The sequence below is a fragment of the Numenius arquata genome, chromosome 14 (assembly GCF_964106895.1).
Source record: "Numenius arquata chromosome 14, bNumArq3.hap1.1, whole genome shotgun sequence".
Taxonomy (NCBI): Eukaryota; Metazoa; Chordata; class Aves; order Charadriiformes; family Scolopacidae; genus Numenius; species Numenius arquata.
The window spans coordinates 16813710-16836721 of NC_133589.1; the positions used below are offsets into that span (position 1 = coordinate 16813710).

The following is a 23012-nucleotide window of genomic DNA, read 5'->3' on the forward strand; positions in this document are numbered from 1 at the left end:
TCTTTTCATTGAAGAGGACCTTCTATGAGGAAACTGAAGAACCTTGTGCTGAGAAACCACTTAGAATTTATAATAATAATATAATAATGCCAATAACTGATATTAGAATATCAGTTGTTGGCAGGGGATAAAAATAAGCGCCTAGTAACTCTTAGCACATACATTGTATGTGGCAAAAGGAAGATTAGAAATGCTGAAAACATTCTTCACGAACAAAAAACATCGACTGAAAACGAGTCGGGGGAGTCAGAAACTGGAAAAGGGAATCATTACACTGGTTTAAGTTCACTAACTCCAAAAATAAAGCTGTATTATCATGCTCGCCCAAGCGCAGTCACACTGCCCGGGTTGTCAGTAAACTGCCAGTCACTCAGAGCTGGCTCCACAACTAGTAAAGTGCTCCTTTGGCAAAGGGTATTCAAACATTTTCTGTTACAAGGCCAAGAATTAAAGGATGTACAGTCTTGCCGAGCATTTCTAAGCTGTTTTACCTCAAACATCTCTTGCTCTGTCCGCCGATGATCATCCAAGAGCTGCTCCATGTAGGTTAGATTACGGAATTTTTCTAGATAAACACTGTATTGTTTCTGCAGTTGTTCCTCAATCTTCTCGTACTCATCCATAAAAGCAGGACTGGAGAGAACAAGGACAAACTACTCAGTGAAATATTGACCTGTATATGCAGAATTCTGAAATAAGCAGTTTCCTTTCCATGTCTACTAAACTAATCAAAAAGGACTTTTTGTTTTTAAGGTTCCACACTACTTCAGAGACTAAAAGCACGAGATAAAAACCCTCAAAAATTACATATATCAAAGGAAAGGTTATTGTGTACCCACTACCATTTCCTTTCAAACAGGCAGAAAGGCAGCATTTATGGTCCCTTTAGCAGGCAAATCTAAGTTAATTGTCCTGCTGTTCCACGAGTCCAAAAAATCAGCTTGTAGCACAGCTGGTAAATCACCTACTTTGCCAGAGACTTATTTCCTACAAAAATGTGCCATTTCATTACAAGATTAACTAGACTTGACACTGGTAAGTGATGACGGTCTCATAGTGCAGAGCGAACTGTTGCACCCCAAAGAACACTACTGCTGTTTGATGCTTCACATCTACCCAATACACTTCCTCCAAAGCGTTACTGGAAGCCCCTGGGAACAGAGGGAATGTTTGCACCAGTTGCCATTTTCAGGAGAACTACCTAATCTATGGTTAATGACAAAGGAAAAGACAAGACACGCTACCTGACCATTTTGTGTGGGTCAAGCAGCAATTAGGCAACCCCAACAAATAATATTCTGGCCACTTTTAACAGCCCTGAAATTCTGATTTCAAATACTCGGTAATGGAAAAATGAACAATTACAATCCACACCAGGCATTTCTAGAGCAGAGAATCTCTCTCTCCATCTCAGTCTCATTACAGACTTCACTCCTCGCTGCTCTAAGCATTAACAGTGCACATTTCCATCATTTATGCTAACACTCATTTGTGCAGTAGATAATCAGTTCATAATCTTTACCGAACACTCTGTAGCGTCTGTAGCCTCTTCTGACTTCTTTCCAGTTCCAATTTTCGTTTTTCAATCTTGGCTTCCAAATTGGCTTCGTCCAAAGCCACATTATTCAACATGTCTTTAGTCTTTTGGACTTCTTCCTAAAGAAGAAGGATAGTGAATCATGGCTCGTACTGGAATAATTAGAATTGTCTTTCAGATGCTGACCGTTCCTCTGCATAATCTCACATCTCAGGTTAGCAAATAACTTTAAAACAATGAGCTAGAACATAAACCGGCCAGGAAATGAACATTATCTTCAAGATAAAGGTCACTTTTATAAAGAATTTACTCTATTCAAATATCTTCATCCTTTTCTAAGTCTTGCTTTATCCGTCTGGGAAGCATCCTGAACATTGCAACACGTGCTACAGGAATCAGGAGGGGGAAATGGGAATACTTCAGTTTAACAAAATTAGCTGAGCACTTTCAGTGTGTTCAAGCTCATGAAACCATGAGCATCTTTTGAGTGAGAGAGAGAGAGGGCTTCACACTTGCTGAAATTCCAGCAGTAACTCTTAGATGCTGCTCAGCTCTAATAGGTCATTTCATTAACTGGTCCAGAACTAAAACAGCTGAGGTACGTGTTATTGATACTTCCCAAGCAGCCAACTGCTCTCCCATGCTGCTGTGAGTTTATTAGCACCAGTGCCTAGAACAGCGATGCATATTAACAACATTTAGAATTTATATAGACTGCGAGTGGGAGCAGAGACATAAGGAAAGATCGCCTGGAGCATCTATTGATTATGCACCAGCTGTTTAAATCTGAAACTCCACTCCTTGTAATTATTCAATTGGACTGGACACAGTTTGCAGTTAAATAACTTATAGTAATCACTAGGATTTAATTAATCACCATACTTGCACAGTGGCTGTGAGTGCAGCTAAGGGGTCAGAAATACAAGAACCCAAGCACTGGAGCAAGGACAGTGTTGTGAAGACTGGGACACACCAAAGGTCCTCCAAAACGAGACGCATAACGATATGTTGGCATTGCACTAATTAGCACAGAGCTAGTTCTTCAGACTCCTTGGCCAGCTCAGCCATCCTGCTTCCAGAGCCCAACTTCACAACTCCAGAGGAACCAGCACATTTTGAATTACCAAGTACAGCCATTGCAGCCCTGACTCTGCCAAGTTTACAGGGCTTAGACAATGTAGGTGGGATGGAGATTTCTGTGCTGATTTAGGCAATTTTTATCCCTCCTATAGAGCTTCTGGGGCAACTACTGAGCTCCTAACAGAGGCAGGGAATATGACTAAAATGCGGAGGGTTTTTCGGTCATTTTTTCACAAGAGTGAAGCCAAGGGAGGTCAAGTGCAGTCCTTTGATGTATCAACTGGAGGAGCGTTTCAGCGTATTGAATCAACACAGTTACACAGCGCAACAGGCTGAAAGCCGAGAAGGTCTTAACACGTTCTCCCAGGTAGTGCTGCTAACGTTGTTTACCCTTTCTCCTGCAGGCTGTGATTTCTGCTTGCCAGCTCACAACCATCGCTGTGCACGCACCTCCTTCACTCCGCCAGGAAAGCTATCGGTGTCAATTAACAGGCTTGTTCACTCTGAACACAACAGATTTCCCAAATAAACCGTAGGGGTCATCAGTGACCGCATTCATTATGACAACATAAGGAGTCATCACAGACCGATCTCTGCCTTGATGAACTTCTGTTCACCCATCTGATATTACCTAAAGACCAAAGGCTGCATTAGGCATTAACTGAAGATCGACATTAGCTATTAATTGATCAGATGCAGCACTACTTGGTCCAGCCAGCTGAAGGTGATGTGTGATTTGGCACTTTTAACCCTCAGCTGTTGATAAAAAGAACTATGTTCCTCTTGCAGGAGAGGAATGATCATTTTGCAATTAAATAAATATCATTTCTCTTACCAGAACACAGTCGATGGCAACTTTCATCATCTTCTCAGCCTCATTTATCTCCAAAGGTCTGGCAATAGATTCTGTTCTTGCTTCCTGGGAAATAAAAATACAACAGTGTATTTAAAGACTACACAAAGGAACTAATATATGCAGAACTGAGGGTGGTCAAGCAACAATGATATGATCATCTGCATAATAAATGGAGTAGGATTTAGTGTTTATTCACCAAGGCTAAGATAATTTAAAGGACAGGAGATGGAGTAGTCAGTTAAGTGAGGCTGAGATTAACACTGAGCAATTAAGGTATCTTTTCAAAACAAGCTAAGTGCTACTGTCTGAACTGAAAGCACTGTTGAATGCAGATTTTTGGAAACTGCACTGGTGATTACAGGTTGAGCAAGGTATATGAGGTAGCACAGTAGATTTCACCATCTTTACAACAAGACCCACGAAAACAATAGCGCAGGGAGATGAGCAGTGTCACAAAAATTGTGGAGAAACAAGCACTGTGAATCCATCTAACTCAGGCAGGCAGCTGGGGCAGTCAGCAGGTGCCTCCTATGCCCACATGGAAATCAGATGGTGCAGATGTGTGGGGTTCTCCGATTCTGATAACCAAGTGGTTCAGAATTCTCATCCAAACACCGATCCTTATTTAGATCCCAAAGGATGAAAAAACTTCCCTCCTCTGCAATTTTGGGGCAGATGGGCTTAGGGGTACGCAGCGTACGCTCATCTGTATGATGACTTACAACACTGACCTGGTCATCGTATGGAAATACTGGATTAATTGTTTGCTACTGGGAGGACAGGAGGGAGACTTTTGCAGCTCAATGTCCTTAAAATCATCTTATGTTGGCGAACTGCTTGGTAACAGGTGGATAAAGATGGAAATAGCATCTCTGTAGAGAACATCTGACTAAGAATCTAAAAACGCTTCAGACACATTGCAAGAGGCTGCACCCAGCCTACTACAGGATGAATTCTGGCAGCAGATACAACTACTCTGTGAAGTTACCGTGCCAGACGCCCCAGGTTGCATCGGCAAGCACGAGCAGAGGCAGCCCAGCTCCCTCTCCACCAGCCCACATGCAGGGGGTTGCATGGTGAACCCAATCAGGGAGCTCATCCAGCCAAAAAACCCAGCTTTTTGTACAGAGCTTATTCCTCTGCTGGATCAGTTCCCCGAACAAGCCTGCACATACTGCACAAAGGCTTTTTTTTCTGGCACAAGAAAAGAAGTAGAAGAAATATTATTTTGGAGATAGTGACAGGAGCTACATCTGTTAACAGCAGTGAAAGCTTACTCTGCCTGAACTGCTTGTGAACATTCCTCTGTCCACAGAGAATCATAGACTGGTTTGGGTTGGAAGGGACCTTAAAGATCATAAAGTTCCAACCCCCTTCCCTGGGCAGGGACACCTCCCACCACACCAGGTTGAGCAAAGCCCCCTCCAACCTGGCCTTGAACCCCTCCAGGGATGGGGCAGCCACAGCTTCTCTGGGCAACCTGGGCCAGGCTCTCACCACCCTCACACCAAAGAAGTTCTTCCCCACATCTCATCTCAATCTCCCCTCTTTCAGTGTCAAACCCTTCCCCCTCCTCCTAGGGCTCCCCTCCCTCATCAAGAGTCCCTCCCCAGCTTTCCTGGAGCCCCTTGAGGGACTGGAAGGGGCTCGAAGGTCTCCCTGGAGCCTTCTCTTCTCCAGGCTGAACCCCCCAACTCTCTCAGCCTGTCCTCACAGCAGAGGGGCTCCAGTCCCCTCCAAGCAGCAGAAAGTTAATTTGGATGAAAATAAGACACAAAGAGTCTGCACAAAACAAACTCCACACGTAGACGCTTTTGGAGGAAGACAGAGCAAGAATAATGTAGCTCAGTAGCTATTCTGAGAAAATTATGCATTTAACAAGCTCAACAAAATGCCGATTTATTTGCGAGGACTTTCCCTGAACTGAAACTGCAGCCGGGATGAGCCTGGCGAAGACACTGCCCCACCAACAGCACTCGCTTCTTCTGATGGGAACAGCGAGAGCTCTGCTGCAGAGCCTATTTCAAACAAAATAGTTTATCACTCAGCAGGAAGAAGGAAATTATTTTCCTTCCCACTTTCAAAAGAGAATAAAAAACCAGCAAGGACCTTAGTTTTTAATTATAAACAACTCCCTCACCAATTTCCTTGTAGTGGCCTGGTAAAACATCCTCAGAACACTGCAGCATGTGTCAGGTCAGGGTAACGTGGATTTTAGATAAACTTCTGAGGATCTGCACTTTTAAGATGGAATCATTTATACAAGTTTAGTGCCTTTTCTTCTTCCACCTTCCCTCCACTTCCCAGAGGAATTTAACGTACAGACCACAGCCTTCATGCAGGAATTCACATCGTTTCCTAGACAAGGTTGAGTCCTACAGTCACACCTGCCTGGAAAAGCCTGGCAGGGCAATGAAGAGTAGCATAAAAGCAGAAATTTGTATTTTCAGAGTACGGAGTCAGGGCTAAACTGGAAAAGGAGAAGGTAAGGGCAGTTAACAGAGCCCAGCAGAGCAAGACGAGAATCAAAGTGGACCATTACTGCTTCTGTACACACACAGCTCCTCCCTAAGACTCTGCATTCGTACCTACATTTTTCATTGCACTGCTACAAACGCAGCCATTAACCTAATTTGGACACTTTGGAGTAGTAAATGTAAGTGGAAAATATAGTAAATACATAACAGAAATATAATGGGAAAATAAATATATGTGTTGAGGGTATCAAAGGTGTTGAGAAATTTTTAAAGGGATGTTTGTAACAGCTCCCCTGGGTTTCCAGCACTGGGTCGTGTCCTGTTATCCTGTGACAACTCTCAAAGAGAAAACTTTTATTTCAAACATCTCTTTTCAGGAAGGACCCTGCAACTGGCCATATAGAAGAGGATTAAAAGGAAGGCAGCTCTCATTAATATGCCTGGATAAAAATAATCACTCCACAAAGATTATGAAGACATTAGGAAAAGCATTTACTTTAAAATACCAAAGTTGGTTGATTTAAACATTGTTAAGCCATGAGCAAATTGAAGAAAACCAATTTAACACAACCACTTGGACTATCTCTGACTCCCCACATGAGCAAATAAAGCCCATTTTTCCTCCAACCCAACTCATCCTCACTAGTATTTCTTACCCAATATAAAATACGCAATAACATGACAACAGAGATTTTTAAAACCTGGCTCTTTTCTTCATGCTTAAATCTGTGGATACAAATAGGCTGTATACTTGAAGCCAAAACCAATTTTCTAAATTTGTCCAAATACCAGGTATTACATTGCCACTGGCCGTACTCACAATTCCTTGTGCTCCAAAAAAAGTGTGTAAATGAAACTGAGCTGAGAAACACGGCCTCCTTCATTTTCTTGTAAAGTAATGTACTCTTTGCAATTAGGAGTACTAATGAGAATACACAAGAGCTTTCCTTTAAACTAACCATCAAAAATAGTGTTCTCAGGAGAGATGAAAAATATAGAAAAAAAAATTATCAAGGCAAGAGGAGGTTAGAAGCAGAACAATTTAGGACTATGCCTGGTAATTACAACTTGACAAAAAAAAAACAGACGCAAAACCAGAGAGGGATTCATGAAGGAGCTGATTGTTTACCACTTACCAGCGTTTCCTGTTCAAAGTGTCCAAGGGCTCCCTGGCTAGAGTTTTACATGATAAATACTAATTAAAAAACAGGAAAGCCAATGTAAAATTATTTTTGATGAACTAAAGCTGATAATTATTAAAGAAAACACAAGAAGGCACACAAGAGGCACCATTTGCTGGCATTATTTATCTCCCCTGGTTGGACTAATATTTGGTGCTGCACGGAAGGGCTGGGACTTTAATTCTTCAAATTCTGCATCTCACTTTGGACAAAGCCAATTGGAAGCACCAACAAATGAGTTAGCTGGTTTAGGCTTGAAAACTCTTGTTTTCTTTGGAAATGAGAATTTCATTACAAAGTAAGAAAGATTTCTAATCAAAGACGAGCTGACTGCCCAACCAAGCAGAAGAGAGCACAGCCTGACAGGACGTTCCCCACGGGACACAGAAAGTTAGCACCGAAGCCAGCTCTGCCCAAATTGCACCAGTTTTGGCATTAAAAGCAAAGATAAATTTCCTTAGAGCAAAACTGTACTGCAGTCATTTCAGGAAATAACACTGATCTTAAAGCCTTCAAAACTCCATCTGTCTAAAGAATTTCCTCGGCTCAAATCTGCGTCCCTGCTAAGCGATGCTCCCCTGGGTCAGACACCAGGGAAGGAAAAGGCCAGAGTAGATATTCGGAGCAGAAGCCCGAGGTTCTGTCCACAGGAATCAGATCAGCAGCCAGGCTTCTGGAAGAGGCAACGAGCTGCCACTCTGGGTGTTTGCTGCAGGAACCACCTTTTGGGGGAGAATTCAGCCTGAGACAGGACCACAAGTTACCATTATTCTCGAAACACTCAGTTTAGTGTTGCAGAACAACTTCCTTCTGCCAAAGGACAGTGATGGTGCATCTAACCAGGAGCTCGACCTCGCTCGGCGAAAAAAGCATCCTGTAGGATACAGACGTAGTAACCTTATCTAATCCTCGTGCAGCTTCACTGCCAAATACCCAGCTCAATGTAAAAAAGCTGTTTGAAATATGAAATAAAGCAGCACAGGACTTGCCTTTGCTCTCACTAAAGATCTATTCCACAAAACTCTGCAGCCTCAAGTTTCCTGCATGTGGAAACGTGTGGATTTCTCTGCCCCTCCAGGCTCATTAGGGACGACCTATCTTTTATTCAGAGTATAGTACCTTTTAGGGTATGTACACAACCTCCCAAACATATGGTAACATGCAGGTGAATCCATTGCCTGAACAATCTGATCTTCCAGGTATTCCCTAAGTCCAGTATTATATTTCCAGCCCTCTTTAGATGTCTTGGACGCTCTCAGACATGCGAAATGAGACTGTATGCCTGTATTTAGGCACCTGTACTGCACGTCAAAAAAAAGCACAGTGCAGCATTGCCATCTTCCCAAATAAAAAAACAAACCCAACAACAACAAAAAAACAACAACAAAAAAACCCAGATAAGAGCTCCTGAAAGTCTGGATTTGGGCCCACTTGCATGTCAAATATAAGACAAGAAATATTAAAATTATTGAGATAATAGAAAAATTCTCCAAAAGCATCAAGAATTAGCAGCAAGCGCTAGGTTGTCCCACTGAACAAACATGCTAATGTGCAAGAGGGTAATCCAACCCATTTCATTCCACCCCTGGGGATGCTGCCTCCCTGGGTGCTGCAATGTCAACGGGGAACACTGAAGCCATCCTAAATTCACACACTCCCTCGCTGCACAGTAACGTCACCCTGCAGAAAGCCAAACGCACAAGAAGTGGCGGCAGGAAGATGCTACCATCCCTGCAAATGCTACCCACCACTTCCCTTACCGAGAATTTCCCACCCCCCCCACCCCCCCCCCGGAGCTTTACACTTGGTTAACAATGAAAAGCCACTACTGCAAAACCATTCTGTAAATATGCCCAGTGAAGAGTTTTCAACTGGTAATGGTTTTCCATCATTATGCATCAAAAACTCATAAAGCAGCTTTCTGCATGCTTGATGTATGGGTAAATGGATGCACATGTCTTCTGAACTGCACTAAAGAACCAAGGCAAGCAATTAAGCATGACCAGCACACAAGTCACTCACGATAAATATGGTGTAATATGCATATACATTGATGTGCACAATGTCTAGAAGAGGTTTCTAAACACCTTTTTTGGGATAAGCACCTGAAATGAAAGCTTTTTTCCAACATACAGGTCTTTGCACCAAACGTTTTTTGACCATGGGTTAAATCCTTCCTTGTTTTTTCTGAAGTTTGTAAGCTCCAAACTCCAGGAGGAGTACCTCCTCACTGCCACGCGTGCTGCGCCTTCAGTCTTAGTCCGGAAAGCATTTTACATCCCATGCTCCCTGCAAATACGGGTTTTCCAACTTCTCCTGTCTATGCAGGCAATAAAACTCTTCTTTTGGAGACTTTATTATTCAGGGAGTTTACTAACACACACTGTGATCAATATAGGGAATGGATAATTAGGCATCGTTACATATGAACGGGAAGATACAGAAAGAACATTAAAAATAATCCAGACCTGAAGGAATCTGATACTTCCTAAAGGCCTATTTTCTGGCTCAAGAGATTAAAGCTCAAGCTAATTGAGAATTTTGCTGCTTCCAGGCTCCCATAAAGCTATGCTGCTTTCTCATGTGCTCATCTCAGCAGTCCACAGAGGGAATCCACTGAGACATCTCCCTGCTCAGCAATGCAGAACTCTCAATCAAAGACAGGGGCCGAATGCCCCTGGCTATCCCGATGAGTAAAAAACACGCCACAAGAAGGTCAGAGATAAAGAACCAACTGAAAAGCGTATTTTTTCTGCAGACCATAATGAATCAGAAGGCCTGCCTAGCCGGATAAGAAGGAATCTGAACATATGGTCTATGACAGAAGAAACCCCTCACAAACCCTGGTGTACAGATCGCCAGCACGAAAGGGAACTTTAAACCTTTTTGACAGGCATGAAGTGACCCTGCTCTGTTCCCACCACCCTTACCCCCTTCCAGGAGTCCACCCGTCTTCTGCTTCAAGAGACTGTTCCACTGAATTACCCTCAGCTCATAAACCCCAGCACGTGCTCACTGCTGTGTCCAGCTCTGGAGTCCTCAGCACAGGAAGGACATGGACCTGTTGGAATGAGTCCAGAGAAGGGCCATGAAGATGATCAGAGGGCTGGAGCCCCTCTGCTGTGAGGACAGGCTGAGAGAGTTGGGGGGGGTCAGCCTGGAGAAGAGAAGGCTCTGGGGAGACCTCAGAGCCCCTTCCACTCCCTCAAGGGGCTCCAGGAAAGCTGGGGAGGGACTCTGGATGAGGGAGGGGAGCCATAGGAGGAAGGGGAAGGTTTGACACTGAAAGAGGGGAGATTGAGCTGAGATGTGGGGAAGAACTTCTTTGCTGTGAGGGTGGTGAGAGCCTGGCCCAGGTTGCCCAGAGAAGCTGTGGCTGCCCCATCCCTGGAGGGGTTCAAGGCCAGGTTGGAGGGGGCTTGGAGCAACCTGGTCTGGTGGGAGGTGTCCCTGCCCAGGGCAGGGGGTGGCACTGGATGGGCTTTAAGATCCCTTCCAACCCAAACTATTCCATGATTCTATTATTCCTACATCCTTAAAACCCTCACCTTTAATTTACTTCATGTAAGGTTTTGTGGCACACAGCATTGGTAAAAGCTTGGAGTTGTCCACGGGACAACAGGGTGTCACTTAACCAGGAGGTGGCTTGTGATGTCTTTTCCAGAGTCGGCCAAGACAACGAGGAATGTATCTCTTCCAGCAGAGCAAAAGCAAGGTTTGTGAGTGAATTTCCTAACATAAACAGATAAAATGGGCAGCATGGACCAGTGGGAGATTGCTTTCTGCTTTTTAAAGGGAAAAAGAGCAGGGTCATCAAAAAGGCAAGACACCCAGTCAGGCAAAAAAGTCTTTACAGTTTCTCCTTTTGTCCACATTCTTCCGCAACAAAACTAGAAACAGAATTTCCTTTCTTTATAGATAACATATAAGAAAACTTCAGGAAGGGATATGATTTTCTTAGGGGAAGAAAAACAGCAACAAAAAGGAGTATGTTTTTCAGCAGCACCTTTCAGACCTCAAAGATCCACAAAGACATCATGCAAAGGTGCAGGCATTGTGGAGGCAGTGATATCACCCAAAGAGATAGTTTAAATTCACATGAAGCCTTTGACCTCAGTGAACACTGCCGTATAACTTCCATTTCCATTCTCCATTCCCAGCAAAGCTTAACCAGCAGTAAGTGGAGTGGCTGGTGTATTCCAGAGACAGAATTATAGGGTGGCTCTCTTCAGGCACAAAAAAAAGGCATTTTAAATAGGTAAAGCCAGCTAAAATCATTGTCCTTATGTTTAAGCCAACACATTTTCCTCTGATGTAATTAAAATTTTGACACGGCTTTGAGACACATACTTTGTGTCTCATGAAGGAAGGTTAGGAGTAATGAACGACCCAAACCTCACCAGATATTCAGAATACAGTGTTTCTGATTTAGCCCAATTAAGCGAAACTTCTTGCGGGGTCATACAGGTTTTGACAAATGCTGTGATGTGAAAAAGATGGTTTAAGTGCGATTTTCTTCCCAGCCAAGCTACAACGGTTTTTCAACGCAGTCTAGAACTGAGCTAACAAGAATTCAAATCTTCCAACTGGTCCCCAGAATCCTCAATGCACTGACATAACTGGTCCCCAAACTGGGAGGAGAAATGTGCCGTCCAGCAATTTATAGCTGGCGCCGCCTCTCCAAGCTAAATACTAATGGGAAGTTCACTATGAAATTATTTCTTACACAAAACACACATCCACAAGTGTTAGATCCACACGGCATACAGCCACGGTTATGATTACAGCAATCTAAAATATAGAACAGTATTGACTCAAATATACTTTACAACTGCAAGGTTTAATTTTAGCTTCAGTTTTACACAGCTTCCCGCTTTGCAATAAACCCCTTTTCTCAAAACTGACAGGTTAGGTTTCGGTTTGAAGCAGGTCAGTTCAAGAAATTTGAAGCAAACTAGGGAATTCTCCAGAGTTCTGGCAATTTCAGGTTATAAATTTCCACTAGAAAAATTTTTTTTCCTCCCTGATACGTGGCAACATTTTAGCCAAAGCACAGGAAATAAAAGAAATTAGTTTATCAGCCTCCCCCAGGGCAGTAGCTCGTACCCAGAACTAACATTTGGCAGACGGAAAATGTTTCCAATGTTACAAATAAAATCATTTTTTGTCGTTAACTTCCAAAGCGTACTGAATAACGCAGCCAAATCAGCGCTCAAATCAGATCTCCCTCTCTCCAGCAAGAGCAGGCAGCGAGCTACAGCAGCGCGAGAGGGGGCAGGCAGGGAGAAGGGCTCTTTAATCAAAAAAGCCGGGAATAAAGAGATCCAAGTTAAATAACCTTAGTCGAAACGCTTTTCATTGTAACCGATAACCTCACAGTTCCACAGCTGGATCTAAACACCTTCGGCTCTCCTAAGAGTTTAATCCAAGCGTTTCACAAACTGGAGTCGGTAAAGACATTCTCAGTGAGTTTCATCAGTTTTGGAACAAGCTTAGACCTACACATACACAACAGCAACACTCCTAGCAACGCCCTGTACTTCCAAACGTATCCTCCATAGATCGGGAAGCCCTTTATCTGGCAGTTAAAAGCTTTAATCTACAAAATTACAGAAATTACTCTATTTACACAAGAGGATACCCAGGGAATAAACAGTTTGCTCAAGGTCACAGACGGAGTAAGTGCCAAGAGGAGCGTTAGAAAACAAACCCGATGCGTTGCCCATCTTCAGCACAGGCTAAGTATGTTAAAAAAAAATAAATATTATTTTCTGTTTTCTTCAATTTCACATGGCTTAGAGCTAATTAAGAGGTAAATAAAATGAAAACAACCTTGAGAAGGTCAGAAATCTTTACGCCTGCCACCAGCACAGAGGCAGTTTTATTCTGGTATTTCTTTTTTGCTTCATTATCTTACTGCGTCTAATAATTCAGCAAATGTAAGCAAGGCAGGTTCTTGACAGGCTCCTGCTAATGTGTCCCCAGGACCTCTGACAGATGCCAAGTGGCAGGAGCTCAGAGCCAGCCAGCTTCGCTGAGGGGTTAGAAAGAGCTGTGAATTCCTCCTTTTGGATGCCTGATGTATGATAACTCAGGAACGTCCTTCCTCAACCGATCGCAACTGCCCTCAAAGGTCATTAATGCTTCATTTTCTGCTAAAGAATTATTTGGATCATCTCATCATCCCTCCCTCCCCCCAAGGATTCACCTTGCCATTTTCCCCATGATCACCAGCTGTTACAGGGAATAGAAGACCACTGACTTCTCTAACATCTTCTAACATCTCTAGGAAGAACTTCTTTGTTGTGAGGGTGGTGAGAGCCTGGCCCAGGTTGCCCAGAGAAGCTGTGGCTGCCCCATCCCTGGAGGGGTTCAAGGCCAGGTTGGAGGGGGCTTGGAGCAACCTGGTGTGGTGGGAGGTGTCCCTGCCCAGGGCAGGGGGTGGCACTGGATGGGCTTTAAGGTCGCTTCCAACCCAAACCATTCCATGGTTCTGTGATCTTTAGGCCACTGACAAGACTGTAGCCATTCACTGTGTAGGTCCAGGGGAAGTCACCAGATATGAAACCCAAAGTTTGGGTGAATGTGTAATGAAGTGGTGCTGCATTTTGCCCAAGAACTTACATTAAATCTGTTGCTGCTTTTCTTAATTTTGGGCTTGACTGGCTTAAATCACAGCACTGGTATTTTCAACTTCTTTTAATCGTCCTAAGCATTTAGTACAGCGTACAGAGAGAGAAAGAAATCCACACAAAATCTCCCATTCCCACCTCAAATCAACCTCCACTTTTCCCATCCAAAAAAAAAAAGCTAGAAAACAGATTACAGAAAACAAGAATGCAAAGTGTCTAGTTACTCTTCCAAAGCTAGTTGTAAATATTCTGAAAATTAAGGCTACAAAGTAATGCAATGCAGGGGAAGTTCCCCTGGCCCTGGCAGTGAAGGAAAGAATGAAGGTGAAGACATATGTCTCTGTACATAGAATCTGCTTTTCAGCTGGGGATCTGACTGTGTTGTACCAAAATTCATTCATCAACTCCCCTACGATCCTAACATCTATCAAGATTACAATGATTTTACACATAAAGAACCAAATACAGAGCGTTAGGAACCAGCGTATTCAAAACCAGAGTCTACAAATTCCACCTTTGCAGGTTCTGTGCTCTGAGATTTGGACCAGTAAGACTGGAAACCGCAGACTATTTTGGAAATGTAAGCATTAAATGTATTTTAAAAGAAAAATTCTACATTTCCACCACTGCACTGCCACAGGACACCAACAACCTACGCTGTTCTTACACACAGCTGGTCTAAAAACAAACAGCTTTGTTGGAAATCACCATTTAACTCCAAAGATCCTCTGGCCAAGTAAGGTTTTTCATCCCTTTCCCCCTTAGAGCTGAATTGCTCCCCAAAATTAACTGGGCCAAGCTCCAGTTTCACAGTTAGGTGACAGTGTGGGTGACACGCTGTAGTAACGCACACGCAGAGCCCGTACTTTCTCCCCTCCATGTCTGGTGCTCCACAACCCACTCCACCAGTTGGGATCCACCGACAGCAGGAAAGGGAATCTCTTAGCTTAAATGCGAAGAGAAGCCATTTGGTTCCAGCCCTGCAGAAAGCATTCTTCTGATTTAAGATTGTTAGTTGGAAATGCCTTCCTCTTCTTTTTCAAATATAAAATCTGCTTTCTTCTTTAAACCAAAAATGACATTTGTGATTTTCACTTGGTGAGGAAAGTAGAGCTTTCGGGTTGTTTGGTTTTTTCCCGCAAAAAAATCTTAACAGCATCACAGTCTGAATTCAGCAAATGAAAACTTGTAGGTTTGGTTTCTTCTGCTATTCTTAAATTGAAGGGTTTTTTACAATTATAGATTAACTTTGAAAGTAGTTTACATATACATTCAGCCTAGAAACAATGTATTTTTGAAGGCATCAGAAAAGCACAGTACCACATTTCCAAGAAAATGAATACAGACTCAAACTCTTCCCAGTAAACACACACACACACACACTTCCATCACTATATACCTACAACAACATCTAACAGAACCATTTCGCTAATAAACTCTTCCCTGGCTGAAATCTGTTTTCATTCAGAAAGCAATTTATTAAAAAAAAAACAAAACCCAATGTGCTCCATGACCCAAACCAATAAAATTTATCTAACGTATAAGGTTTTCCTACACAGTTTCTATATAAATTATGTGCAAAAAGGACTCCAATAAGGTAAGTAAAGGTTGTGACACAAATTAGAGTCAACATTTCTACAGGAAATAATGAGCTTTACTTCACTTTTTCCCAATGATCTTTCCCCAAAAGCTGCTCAGACTATGACAACAGACCTAGTCAACCCATTAGTGCCAAATGCTGGCATTTCTTTTACTGGAAAAATGAAGCAGTCTTCACTTAGAACAGAAACAAGATATATCATCAGTCTGTCTTAGCCTAGGTAGCAAGAGTCTTCATTTAAATATTTGGAAATGGATGGATTGGGGGGAAAAAAAAAATAAAAGAAAAAAACCAAGAGGTTCAGGAAACACAAAACTACCATGTTCTCAAATTCATTAAAACAATATCATGGCTATTGTCAATGCTTTTAATATATGTAACAGGATTTAGGATATAAAGTGTAATGAAAAAGTCAACCATACTGCTCTCCTACTGCCCTTTAATCGCACAATCCCTCTGCCAGTGCAATTTATTGTGCCCATTACTTAGCCACGCAACGTCAAAAGAAAACAAGTAATGGAAATCAATAATCTTCACATTAAAAAATAATAAAAGGAACCTTAGATTAATGGCAACTAATTTGATATCCACAGACAAAGCTCTAATTCCCCACACAAAGCCAGAATTAACTGCACTTCTACTTCTGCCCACCTGGTTCCAGGCGAGAAGGGCAGGCAGAAGATGCCATCCCTGTCATCTTCTGAGCACCTCACCAAGTCTGTGAAGGATCCAGGGAAGACGGCGTGAAATGAAGAAAGGCTGCCCCTCAACATTGGCTGCTTAGAAAGAACTACAGCTCCACTGACTTCCGTGGGCATTTTCAGACCTAACAGCGGTGGAAGAAAACAGCATTTGGCTCTAAGGCTCTCGTTTGATGAGCAAATCTCATACTTCAAGTGAAAAGCGGAGTTGGGTGCTTCTAATTAAAAAAGGACAAATTAAAAATTGATAAATTCCACCGAATGACTGGTTACTGCAACCTCCTGGCTTCTAAGCTGGAACCTATTTGCTTTGCTACAGGCTCAAGCCTCAAACCTGTCACACACTTATGTACCAAACTTGGCATTTAACATGCGAGCCAAAAATGGGTCCTTTAGCTTTAACAAATCACCAAACAAGTCTGGAACCAGTCGCAAATCATAAGGAACAGAGCACGCAAGTCTCTTCTGCTGCTCTCTGGAGGTTCTCACTGTGCTGTCAGAGTGTCACCTTGTGCTTTTAGGATATAAACTCAGAGCTAATGAGACAGAAGCAAAGGTCATCTTTCCTCAGGCAGGATTTCTTAAAAGACAACAAGTTCAATCTGTCAAACCTTTTTGCAAAATATAAACTGTGTACCTATATAGGATTAGTTCGCCCCATCTTGTGCACTCAGTCATTACGCCATAAGAAACATGTGTTCGCTACTATATATAAGAAATGCTGTCCTTTTAGAAATTGCACCTTTAAATAGTCTTCCATTGAAGATTTCTTAATGGACCCAATGAGAAGTGGCTGCACTGCAGCACTTACTCGTCTCTTGATTTTTCATTTCATGCTTTCAGCGCTCTGCACTTGTGCAAGTCCCTCTTCTAGGGCCCAGTTCTAAAGTCAGCCTGACTCCTAAAAGCCTTGATTTAAAGGGATTAAACAATGTCCAATTTCAAACCAATGCTCGAGTACTTTTAAAAAAATGTTGCCTTATACTGACCTATACCTGACTTTTTAGCAGAGTTTTAGAGATGCTGTACTTAGAAAAAAGGGTTTAATGCTCAGGGCAAACATTAGGCAGTATTTGTGTGAAAACTATTTCAAAGCCAAGAAATGAAGACAAGAATGCAAGACAAGAAGTGACTGATTAACAGTTTTGTGACAATCGTGTATGTTGAATTAAACTGGCCTTCCTTCTCTCTCCCTTTTATAAAATATTAATGCTTTTCACACTGCTGCATACCACGCTAACATATCCAGCAGAAAAGGCAATGTTCCCCAGATAATCTTCCCTGTATATCATCTACCCTTTGAAACACTTGTACTCCATCAAACAAGGACCTAGGAGCATTAATCATCGCGGCACACGGGCTACTGCTCTTAGAGGCTGCGCTTCCTACAGCTCAGATTCTGCTAACCTGAAGATTACCTGTAACAGAACTAGAACATTCAGGGTTTCCCTTGTTTAAAAGTCTATTTTCAGAAAATGAATAACCTCCAGCATTGCAGATAAATGCATTAAAGAAAATAATTGAAAGCCTTATTGGCAGCGTTTCAGGACGCTTCCGTGACTTCATGCAACAGCTTGTGATTTTACAATGAAGCTAAAGAATATGAAGAACCCTGCGGGCTCGCGAGGCCTTCAATTACTGTAACAGAAATAATGAGCCTCTCACTTGGGCAACTAAGGGCATTAATCATTTATCTTTCTGAATATATCTATCCCCACCACTAAAACGTACATAAAAAGTTAGTATTTCCAAACAGTTCTACAGAGAGTATTTCAGTTTTCTGCTGAAGAGAAAACGCCAAACTGTTCTCTCAGGCTTACTGCAATTCAAGCACGAATACAAGTGGGAAGGAAAGGCAAACTTTCAGAGCCATCCCTTCAACTCGGAGAATATTCATTTTAAATGTAGTCATTAAGACAAACTACTGATATGTTTTTCACCCTTTTCCTTCACAGCAGCCAGTGAACCCAAGTTCCCATACACTCTCCAGGTTGTACTTACCCTCAGTTCAACTTCTTTGCCAAGTAAGTCATAGAGGGTTGCTCCTTTGGAGGTGATTTCGGATGCAAGCTGTCTGGCTGCCTTCAAGTCAGCAATCTGCAAACAAAGAAACAGCACTCAATAGCAAAAGAGAATCCCCAGCATAACAAAATCCACAACAGGTTTTTTTTTTTCCTATTTTGATGTTAAAATTGCGTAAGAGATCAGCACGGTGGCTGAAAATCTGCTGTAGCATCGAAGAAGTTGTCCATTGGAATCAGAGCGAGCCCGTCTCCTGGCTTTAGAATGGTCTAGATGAAGCACCATTCAGACACGGGCTTCTGGGTGAAACACCAGCCACTTTTGGCCAACGAAAAAACCTCCTCAAAACTGTGACTCGGCCAGTTGTTGGGTCATGTGCTGCCCGGGCCAAAAGGAAACATGCAAAAGTAAAAAGTATATATACCATAAGGAACGTGACTAGCAGATTGCATAGGCAAGGAATACTGATCATCTACAAGTATTTTTTTTTTTATTATTTCTTCAGGTGCTTTCTTCAGAGGGACACACCAGATCTACCTAAATTAAAAATCACCTGTGGTTCTACCATTTTTTTCATGAATGGTAGTTTTACTGCCTAACAAGCGGGCATGACATCGTATAGCTATAAACAATCAAAGACTAAAAATATTAGTATATAGAAGAGGTGCTAAAACTAACAAAAAGAAGCAACAGAAATTCCTCTTATTTAACAAAGTGTTCGGGCTTTTCTAATATCTAGAGATGGCATCTACTTTAAGGGCTTGAACAGCTTTGATGTCTGTTAGGGTAACACGAAGAGTTCCTTCAATGCAAACAGGCTCAAAAAACCCTTTCAGTCAATATTTTGCAAACTCCTCCTGTTGCAACAAGGTTAGTAGATAGAAAATAGCCTTTATTCAGGTCTACTCCAATATTTCTATGATTTCAACAGCAGTCCGTAGCAAAGATAACCAAGTTTGTGCCCCTGGTGCCTTATGTTACGCTTCTGGTTGAGAATTCACAGAGATTAAAGCAAATCATAGCCTATAACCTCAACAACAGAAAGTACGAGTTAAATCCATAGCCGCTCCCCTGTGAAAACATTCCCTGATTAAGTTTCAGATAGAAAAAGGATTTGGTTTCCCTAAGTGAACACAAAATCCCTGCCCAAAACAAAAGTATAAGTTTTCCTTACTTTTGAGCCAAGATCAAACTTGAACTTGCTGCTGTCTTCCTCACTCGGGTCTGCACGTTCCACCCCCTTGGTGTTCATAGCCCCGTAAAGCACCGAGGTGATCTTCAGCAGTTCCTTCACCGCGTAGCCATCAGCCTGGTAAAGCTTCTTAGTGTTGAGCTTTATGTGAGCTTTGGTAGCCTTTGGGAAGAAAGAATGAATTCATCGTGTCACAAAGAACAAAATACTCATTTAACCTCTTCACACTTCACTTGAAAGCTCTTTTTGGGGACACCATGCTCTGCTTTACGGAAGTGAATCTTCCTGTTTGGAAGCAAAAGTTTGCCTCAGCGCATTACTGATGTTTCTAGAAGAAATTTTTCTGAAACACGTGCACTTTCCGCACATCAGAACATTTGCAGATAATTGCCAGAATGAAAAAATTCAAAACTATCCATTAATTCTTCCCTGCATGACGATCAGCAAAAACCCTGTGCACCACTTAAATTCAAATTAAGTTTAAGTGGAACATAAATGCTGCCCAGGTCTCGTGATGATGCTGCAGAGAGGTAAATTTCACCCTTAATGAGTTACAAGAATAAGATCAATTATCCTAATCTAACTGTCTTCTCTTCCAGCAGTACCTTCAGAATATTTTATTGTTTCTCTCAGTTTTTTCCCTGCTACGATATTAGTGGTTTTATTCCCTTGTCTTCCATCTCTGAAAAGTACAGACAGACCAGTAAGGAAAAAAACCATTAAAAATTATAATATTATCTTTTTATACTTCAAAATAATAAAGGGGAGAAAAGAGGATAATAGAAATGATGCATCTGTCACAGAAAGGACACAATCATTGTTCTTGAAATTTCTGACAAGATTATATCCTAAAGGAAGAGCCCCAAGGAGCCAACACCAAACTTCAGGTAAAAGTTTGAGGCACTCTGCCTGATGGCACGACTAAAGCAGCAAGCAAACAAAAACTGATCACCGGTTACGGATACAAAAAATAAGCATCCAAATGACTTAACATCTTCTTTTCAGTATGTTTTTAAGATGATACTTCTTCTAAAACATTTATCCTTTGGGAATATTGTGTGGCAGAAAGAATCTATCCAAGATTCACTCGTGGTATTACACGACTTTGGTGTTACGGTGTTTCCATAAGCCATTCACATCCCCCCAGGGCTCTGGCGGTGCAAGTCCTTCAACCTGGGATAAAAGACTCCAACAGAGTGGTTGGTATGAGTTTTGCCCGCTTTGCACCGAGCTTCACTGAATAACTGACTGCAGCAAAATCCCCCGCGAAACTAAAGAGAGAAAGGACCACAACTCAAATAATGGATTTAGCTCCAGCCTTTCAAAGAATGAAGGAAACAAAGCCAATAATTCTTGCCCCACGTCTCTCTCTCTTGCATCTTGTCAAACTTTGTGACTTTGCAATCAGATTTCCATTTCCAAGATTTTGGAAATCCCAAAAATCTCAACCCAGCAGAGGAAAGCGATTCTACATCTGCTCCTGCAGGCAGGAACTCAGCTGAAAAGCCAAGGCAAAATTTCCAGCACAGGTTACTGGTGTTGTACACCCCGAGCCCAGAGAATACAAGACTTAATGGTACAAAAAAACTCCTAATCACTCCCGAAAATTTTGATCAGCGTGACCTCAAATGAGCCAACACACAAAGTGGAAAGCCAGGTATGTTTTCCTTCCTTCCCTTTCAGTAGAAGAAATCTTACAAACTAATCATAGAAATAGTAGATATTAAATTTTAAGAGAAGCAAGTAATTAAACTGACAGAATCTGTTAAACATCCCCTACACAAAGACAACCACCTCATAAAGGAGGCTGTTAAAGACAGGAATTCCAATTTCAGTTCCATTCAGCCCCAAGAGAGAAAAATCAATGTCTAGTAAAAGGAAAAAACAATGTTTTTTCACTCAAAAACTAGTTACAAAGAGGAAAAAATACACAGACAGGTACATATATTTTTCAGATTGGCATAATGGCACTGCTTACTCAAGCACATAACTTCATGTTTGGAAAGCCCGAGACAGTCACTGACTTTATAACAACTCTAAATAGATTTAAAGTATCATTAAAAATCACCTCCCCTCTATTCTGAAGATCAGATTATTACCAAGCAACAGAAAAGCGCAATAGAACTATGCTGCAAGAATGGCATCAACAGCCGGAAAGTTTGCTTTGCTTTAAAATCTGCTTTATTATTACCACAGAGCCTAATTTTGGCAGCGTGACAGAAATGCAGAAACAGCCCAGGGAACACCAGAGGGATGGGATGTCATTCAGAGGGACCTGGACAGGCTGGAGAGGTGGGCCCAGATGAACCTGGACAGGCTGGAGAGGTGGGCCCAGGTGAACCTCATGAGGTTCAACAAAAGCAAGTGCAGGGTTCTGCACCTGGGCCGAAACAATCCTCAGTATCAATACAGCCTGGGGGATGGGGTATTAGAAAGCAGCCCTGAGGAAAGGGACTTGGGGGTGCTGATGGACGAGAAGCTGGACATGAGCAGGCAATGTGCTCTCGCAGCCCAGAAGGCCAATCCCATCCTGGGCTGCATCAAAAGAAGTGTTGCCAGCAGATCCAGAGAGGGCATTCTGCCACTTTGCTCTGCTCTGGTGAGACCTCACCTGGAGCACTGTGTGCAGGTCTGGAGCCCTCAATATAGAAAGGACATGGACCTGATGGAGCGGGTCCAGAGGAGGGCCACCAAAATGATCAGGGGGTTGGAGCCCCTCTGCTACGAGGACAGACTGAGGGAGCTGGGGTTGTTCAGCCTGGAGAAGAGGAGGCTCCGGGGAGACCTCATAGCAGCCTTCCAGTCCCTGAGGGGGGCCTACAGGAAGGCTGGGGAGGGTCTGTTTACAAAGGCCTGCAGTGACAGGACGAGGGGCAATGGCTTTAAGTTGGAAAAGGGGAGATTTAGATTGGATATTAGGAAAAAGTTCTTTACTCTGAGGGTGGTGGAGCACTGGAACGGGTTGCCCAGGGAGGTGGTTGAGGCCCCTTCCCTTGAGATATTCAAGGTGAAGCTCGACAAGGCCCTGGGCAACCTGGTCTAGTTGGGGGTGTCCCTGCTGACTGCGGGGAGGTCGGACTAGATGACCTTTAGAGGTCCCTTCCGGCCTGGACCAATCTATGAATCTATAAGAACCAGAACTCCCAGCTGGGTGCTCCAGCAGAGTCCTGGTCTTTACCCTGTCTACCCCAAACATTTTGCATTCTTTCCTCAGCACATTCTCGATAGGGAGAACGAGGATTGCTCTCAACTCCCTGTCTTGCTTAATACTTAGCTTAGTCTCCTGGGTACTCTGTGGGTCTAAATCTTCACAGGCTGAAATGGGAATTGAACATACGATGCTTCCCAGAAACCACTCAAGATGATTATTAGCAGAAATTGCATCAATGTCTTCTCCCACCACTTTTTAAAAAACAAATAGGTCTCTCTTTGCAAAGACTTTGGTACCTTAGTTTGCTAAGTATGTTTTCATGAGTGCATTGCTATGAGACTAAACTCATCAGAAGCTTTTTGCTGCGCTCTGCCTCAAATCCAGATCCAAGTGGGCTCGAGCAGGAGCCAGGTATTGAGTCACACAAACTAGGACAGTTCTAGGTGGACAAATGATTAATAACCCACATAAAACAACCCTGCAGACACTTCAGGAACTTTTGGGTCCAAAAAGGAGACATTTGGCAAGTTCTCAAACTACTGGTAGCAAAGAGCAATACATAATTTGTGTAAAAAATTAACAA

The 23012-nt window shown here is 42.6% G+C and overlaps 1 protein-coding gene across 2 annotated transcripts in view; it reads right to left on the bottom strand.

Moving 5' to 3' along the window:
• Positions 1-23012, bottom strand: part of CLUAP1 (clusterin associated protein 1) — a 79244-nt gene that overhangs the window by 51495 nt on the left and 4737 nt on the right. For both annotated transcript variants that reach the window (XM_074158554.1, XM_074158553.1), the window contains exons 4-8: positions 19261-19440; positions 18066-18161; positions 3453-3536; positions 1523-1656; positions 492-633 (exon numbers count right to left, since the gene is read on the bottom strand). In XM_074158554.1, coding sequence (XP_074014655.1) covers positions 492-633; positions 1523-1656; positions 3453-3536; positions 18066-18161; positions 19261-19440 — 636 coding nt within the window. The remainder of the gene's footprint in view (positions 1-491; positions 634-1522; positions 1657-3452; positions 3537-18065; positions 18162-19260; positions 19441-23012) is intronic.